Below are 6,716 nucleotides of genomic sequence, written 5' to 3'. Positions count from 1 at the left end.
GACACAGAGTTTATCCTACAGAGACGCAGATCTGTACGTAGAGACACGACGCCACCTTTCGGTTACGTTTGTGCCCACAGAAAAAACCGCACGCGCCACGCGCAGCTACCAGTGTTCTTCCCACGACGGCCCTTCTTTCCCGAAAACCGCTCCCCGCGGTGTCTCGTGACCACGAGCCGTCATAGGTGTTTCTTCGACTCCCTGGACGTACTACTCCTAAATACACACACCGGGCACCTTTCGCCTGCGAGTCGCAGCCTTGCCGTCCAAACTGTTTATCTATGCACCTCATTTCATCTGTTTTCCCATTTCCGTCTTCACACTTAAGCCTGCGCGGCTTCGGCGGGCGCTGCTCCCTCCAAACCGTTCACCTTCGCCTCCTCCGCGTTCTCGCGGGAGGCGCCTTCGCCCTCTTTTCCGTGGCCGCCGCAGCAGTCCTCGCCGTGTTCGCACTCTGCGCCCTTGTTCATCGGATCGTCGAGGTCCGGCAAATCGTCCTCGTCGTCAGAGTCCATGTCTCCCATGTCGCCGAAATCCATGTCTCCCATGCCTCCCATGCCGCCTAGACCTCCCATGCCGCCTAGACCTCCCATGCCACCAAGACCTCCCATGCCACCAAGACCGCCCATGCCTCCAAGACCGCCCATACCTCCAAAATCCATCGAGTTCATGTCGAAGTCTCCCATGTCCATGCCTTTCGCGTCTTCGTCGTCGGAGTCAATCCACTTGTCCCAGTCGCACTTCAGCCAGTGGAGCTTCGACTTGCTCAAGGACCTCCAACGCTCCTTCTCCTTCTTCACCAACTTGAACTGGACATTGCGCTGGACGCTGTACTTGGAGTCCTGCAAACGCACGCAGGCATTTAAGAAAGACTCAGAAACCAGACACGTGACGGGCACCCCAAGGTACACACTCGCGAGACAGACACATGTCCGCACAGACACGGAACTCATCTATCCACAAACACACATGAACCTACAGATATACACATGTCTCATTCAAGCTGGGCGGATTGTGCAAGTAGAAACATCAACGCAGGTAGATACAGGTAGATATATATATAACATATAGGCTTCTTAGGAATGAAGCCACATGGGGAGGGAGGCTGGCTGATTCGAATGGCGCGGGGGGGAAGGACGTAGGAGAGCTCGATGAGCTGTGTTTTTCTTCACGACGGAAAAGCGCTCGCCTGTCGGTTTCGGACTGTGACGCACACCATTCGCTTACTTCGACGATGATGGGATGAGGAAAGTCGAGGTGGAAAGCAAAAGCTTTCTTGTCACTTGTGCACTTAAAGTCGAGAGACGATTCCTGCAGATTAACCTGCAAGTCCTCGGGGGACTGCACTTGAACTGTGAGAAAAATGAACTCCTTCGTCTCCGCCCAGGCGCACTGGGGAGTGTGAACTTGCGCGTCCCTAAGAATGGGAAACAGAGAAAAGCAAAGACAAGAGGTGAGCGGTCCCCGTACGCGGAAGTGGAAAAAAGACGGACTGCACCTACCGTGAGCCCCGTGTGAAAGAATCTCCGTCCACCCTCGAACAAAAATCCCCCAAACATGGACGAAAGACGTTTACGCAAGCGCATGCCGACCGGGCAAACACTTGAAAGAAATGCACGGAAGAGCTAATACGTCTCTCTGGCAAGTCCTGACAAAAGTACACCCCACGAACAATCTTCACGCACGTTTTTACATACACATGAATATATATATATATATATGCTCACACATGTACATATATAGGCTCAAGGATGTGCGCGTAGCTATGAATTTTCAGCGAAAGCACAGAGGGCTATAGCGGTATCCACATGCGCAAGGAATGTAGATTCCTTGCATACGTCACGCGATGCTTGGCAAGGAAGAACACCAATGAACACGTGAAGAGCCGCAACACCAAAGTTGTTCACAGCGGTCGCGGATGCGTTGACCCCTTTCCGAAGTTGGTCGTTTTCCATCATCCCCCTTTCCCTCGCTTTTCGTTCGTGAAGAAGGCCGCCTTTTCCAGACAGGCGCGGGCCAGTCAACGGCCACGCTTTTCTGACGGCGGTGAAGAAGGCTCTTTTCAGCACTCCAAAACGCCTGAAGTGCCCGGATGACTCTCATTCTTTCTTCCTTTCCCTCGCTCCTTTCCCTCTCTTTTCCGCCCTGCGCGCAGCCTCGCGTAGGTTCCCTCTCCGATTCGGTCCCTCAGTCGCCCAATCTTTGTGGAGTGAGAACCAAAACCCGTGCGGAAGACACCTTCACATGGTGCACCTCTCTTTCCCCCCTGTCGCCCACAGACGAATTTCACGCTTGCGATAAAGCCCGAAAGGCGGTCGAGTCCCATCAGCGCGACTGCTTCTGTCTAAAAGCCCCCGTTGGTGACGGTGAAAAAGAAGGGGAAACGGACGAACACCGTGCGCGGGAAGACGAGGTGACCGGCTTCGCGGAATCGGACTTACGCCATGGTTTTCGGAGTTTTTCCGCAGGATTGACAAAGAGCGTTCGAACGTAGAGCTTCAGCGACGGAAAGCACGAAACGAAAAAGAAGCAAAACGGATGTCAACTCCGCGCACTTGTGCCCGACACACTCCCCACTTTTGGCCACTCTCTGGCACTCACGCCTCGCGTGTGTCGGCGCGCTCTTTGCACAGCAGACACGCAGAAGCAACACCCTCTTCCGTCTCCCTTTTTCGTAGCCGTGCGCCCTCCGCCTCGAACGCCGCGAGAGAGAGCGACCACCGAGGCTCCGCGCGAGAGCGCACCCTCAACCCAGCAACCGGCGAAACGCCCCTCAAGAGAGAAAGCTCGACGGAGAGTGCGCGCAGGGAGTGCACAAACCACGCCCGCGGGAGAGTTAACGTGACACAGCACACCACCCCCCAACTCTCTTCGTTGCCAATCTCTCCCATGGCTTTTCGGCTTATAGCGCGTTCGTTCGCAGCCGTCCACGTTTCTCGCTGCTGCGAAAAGACGAGAGAGTCGCGCCAGCAAGCACTCGCGTTCGCGAGGAAACGGCTTCCGACGGAACGCCAAACCCGCCTTTTCCCCCTCCCCCCTGCTGTATGCCCAGCTGTCGTGACACCTCAGACCGCGCGCTGCTCGTCCGCTTTCCCGAAGCCGCGCGAACGGCAGAAAAAGTTTCCCGCGTTTTCCCAAGTGCTCGACGACCTTCTGAAACGAGAGGCGGGGGCCGCGAGGCGCAAAAAAAGGCAGCGCTTCGCGTGTGCGCACAGGGACGACGAGAGAGCCGGTTCCACGGATTCGCTTTTCGCGAAAAGAAGACCGCCGCTCGAGCTCCGCCCGCGACTGCACGGGTGTTTGGTTGAGGCTTTATGTGCGTGTTATGAAGAACTTGCGCAAGTTTTTTCTCGAGCTTCTCGCTTTGCGTTTTTGGCATCGACCAACAGTGAACTTTCCCCTGGCTTCGAGACTCTGACTGACTCCGAGTTGCGTCTGTGCGTCCCTGACTCGTGTGTGTCCGGTTTGGAAACGCGTCTGGAGACGGCGAGGCAGCTGGAGAAAACAGCACGCGGCCGAAGAAAGAAACGCGCCGTGTCCCGTCCTAGCAGCGCCGGACCTTTTTTGTGGTTTCGCGGCTGTCCGGGAAACGCGGTGTGTTTTGCAGCAGCGGAACATCCATTCTCTTTGGTTTTTTCTGCAAAAGTTAGCCCTACGCCGCATAACTCCGTTGTCAACTGACCCCATTTGACCTTTTCGTCCGTTTTCCGGCCTTCGACTTTGCTTTTTGACGTAACCCCCCTGGCACCCGAGAACTCACGGCCTGCCAGCAGTGCGCCTCGCATTCTGTGCGAACTTTTACCGTACATTTCTTTTCGCGGATTCTTGCCCCTTTCTTTCGTTTTTGCGCGAGGCGACCATGGACAACAGTGAGACGCACTACGTCTCCTTCCTCAACGGCGAGGGCGACGACGGATTGGAGAACGGCGAGCTCCACCAGCGACGAGGCGTCCGAGCCGGCGGCGTGGCTGCAACTCCCTACGTAGTAACGACTCGGACGTACTTTTGGAAGAAATTCCTGCGTCAGCGCAACTTTAAAACTCGGGCCTGGATCGCACTCGTAGCAGCGGCTGTGTCTCTCCTTGTCTTTGCCTCCTTCCTCATTCAGTGGCAGGGAGATGACGATCGGGGTGTTTTCCCGCCGTCACCAGTCGAGGACCACAAAACCCCGGTGAACATCTGGGAGTGGAAAGAAGAACACTTCCAGAACGCCTTCGGCAGCTTCCGAGCCACCTACGGCAAGAGCTACGCGACCGAGGAGGAGACACAAAAGCGATATGCCATCTTCAAAAACAACCTCGCTTACATCCACACGCACAACCAACAAGGTGAGCAGGCAGCCCGTACGTGTGTGTGAAGACGTGCAAGAGAGTAAAAGACGTGAAGCGTCTCTTGAAGAATCACAGAGATGTGCCTTGCCGGCACGTGGCAGGCTTCTAGCCCACTTCATGGTACTGGGAGAGCGAAACCGAGGCGTACGTACACCCGCCTCGCTGAACGGCACATGTCAACCGCTACGTTTTTTTCCCGTACCACCCAGCAAACACTCTTTTCGGCGAGTCCTGGACTGCGCGTGAGGTCAGCGCCTGTAAAAACTTGGGACTGTCTGCGTGGAGAGGATGCCCGGGTTTTCCTCGTTGCTGCTGGGTCTTTGCTTTTTTTCTAATCGAAGCGCGCTGTTTGTCGGTGCAACGTCACTTGCAGGGTATTCGTACTCGCTCAAGATGAACCATTTCGGGGACTTGTCTCGCGAAGAGTTTCGCCGCAAGTACCTCGGCTACAACAAGTCTCGCAATCTCAAGTCCAACAACCTGGGGGTACGTGTTTCAACTCACTCTTTCGTGGCAGGACGCACGACGGAAAAAATGTGCGGTTCGGCTTCACCATTTGGGGAAGGCATCAGCTGGCCTGACACGCGCGTCTCACGGGGGAGACACTTGTCTTGGAACTGCCGATCACATTCCTCTTTCCACTGCGGATTCACATACACATGTCCCAACATCTAGATCTTCTTTGATCGTGGATATATGTCTATCCCTCTCGCTGTAAAACCGTGGAAGCGTTGGTGCTCATGCGTGCGAGCGTGCGCATCTCCGCGTTTTTGTGTTTGCATGGTCGTGTTGAGTTTTTAGCTCTTCTTCTCTCGCTCGCCGTTTCGTTCTCCCCGTGCACACACACTTCCTTCTCTCTCTTTTCTCTCTCAGCATGCATGTGGAGAGTCAGTAGACGCGTCGATACCTTCTCTTCCTTTTCCGTCACCAAAAAGCCACCAACACACGTGCACTCGCGTTCCGGGGCGTCTTCGTGTCTGTCTCTCTCTGTGTCCCCTCTGAGCGTTTGCGTGTGTGTTCTCGTCCTCTCTCTTCTTCTTGGTGGAAGCGTTTCTTTTCGGTTGCTTTCTTGTGTGTAAACGCGTTGCTCTTTTGTGTCGCTCTCTCGCTCTTCGTTCCGACGCTTTGGCGTTTCCCAGGTGGCGACGGAGCTGTTGAAGGTTTCGCCGAGCGACGTGCCGTCTGCGGTGGACTGGCGAGAGAAGGGGTGTGTGACGCCTGTGAAGGATCAGCGCGATTGCGGCTCGTGCTGGGCGTTCTCCGCCACGGGAGCGTTGGAGGGAGCGCACTGCGCGAAGACTGGCGAGTTGCTGAGTTTGAGCGAACAGGAGTTGGTGGATTGCTCACTTGCAGAAGGCAACCAAGGCTGCAGCGGCGGAGAGATGAACGACGCGTTCCAGTACGTCGTGGACAGCGGCGGCCTGTGCTCGGAGGAGGGGTATCCGTACCTCGCTCGAGACGGAGAGTGCAAGAGGGCGTGCAAGAAAGTGGTGACCATCTCGGGGTTCAAGGACGTGCCGAGGAAGAGCGAGACGGCGATGAAGGCCGCGCTGGCTCACAGCCCCGTGAGCATCGCGATCGAGGCCGATCAGCTGCCTTTCCAGTTCTACCACGAAGGCGTTTTCGACGCGTCCTGCGGAACCGACCTCGACCACGGCGTCCTCCTCGTGGGCTACGGAACCGACAAAGAGACAAAGAAAGACTTCTGGATCATGAAAAACTCCTGGGGATCAGGATGGGGCCGAGACGGGTACATGTACATGGCCATGCACAAGGGCGAAGAGGTAAGCCAGTCGAGAGGAGACGCGCGCGACAGGAGGGGGGAAGAAGGGAGGGGGGCGGTATATAGAGGGGAGGGGAGATGGAGAGGAGGGAAACGTAGAGAAACAAAGAGGCAGAGATTTGAGGCGGCACACAATCAGAGGAGGGGCGCGTGACATCTGGAGAGAGCCGTTTGTGCGCTTGTGTTTTCAGGGACAGTGCGGCCTTCTTTTGGATGCGTCTTTCCCCGTGGTGTAGAAGCGCCCAAGACGCGATCTCGAAAAAGGGTTCGAGAAGCGAGACGCGGAGGACGTTGGTGCTCCGAGAAGAAAGAGGGACGTGGCCGGGAATTGAAAGGGAGGAAAAAATGCAGGGGAGGCAAGAGAAGCGAGAGAGCGAAGTGGAGCGGCCGGCTCACCCAGGAAGAGAGGAAAAAGGGAGAACCGATTTGAAAGGGAGAGAAAGGAGAAAAATAGAGAGAGGCGTGCCACGCGATGTCCTCGTTTCGTGGTTTTTGTTCATGTTCTGTCCCGCCGCAGACTGTGCCTTTGGACTTTTGAATGGATCTTTCTTGCCTCGAACTTTGCAGGTTAAGACGCGAATCGCTCGAGTGTGTGCCTTTCT

General features: G+C 55.8%; 2 protein-coding genes across 2 annotated transcripts; one reads left to right on the top strand and one right to left on the bottom strand.

Moving 5' to 3' along the window:
- Window positions 1–323: 323 nt before the first annotated feature.
- NCLIV_004390 (p23, related) lies at window positions 324–2,446 on the bottom strand (the record flags this gene model as incomplete). Its single annotated transcript, XM_003879941.1, has 3 exons — window positions 324–842; window positions 1,228–1,417; window positions 2,442–2,446. The coding sequence occupies 3 exons, from the start codon at window positions 2,444–2,446 to the stop codon at window positions 324–326; spliced, it is 714 nt and encodes a 237-aa protein (XP_003879990.1).
- A 1,413-nt stretch (window positions 2,447–3,859) lies between these two features.
- Window positions 3,860–6,652, top strand: NCLIV_004380 (cathepsin L, related; the record flags this gene model as incomplete). Its single annotated transcript, XM_003879940.1, has 4 exons — window positions 3,860–4,328; window positions 4,705–4,817; window positions 5,471–6,115; window positions 6,632–6,652. The coding sequence occupies 4 exons, from the start codon at window positions 3,860–3,862 to the stop codon at window positions 6,650–6,652; spliced, it is 1,248 nt and encodes a 415-aa protein (XP_003879989.1).
- Window positions 6,653–6,716: the final 64 nt, after the last annotated feature.

The sequence above is a fragment of the Neospora caninum genome, chromosome Ib, assembly GCF_000208865.1.
Source record: "Neospora caninum Liverpool complete genome, chromosome Ib".
Classification (NCBI taxonomy): Eukaryota; Apicomplexa; class Conoidasida; order Eucoccidiorida; family Sarcocystidae; genus Neospora; species Neospora caninum.
This window is presented reverse-complemented; position numbering and strand designations above follow the sequence as displayed.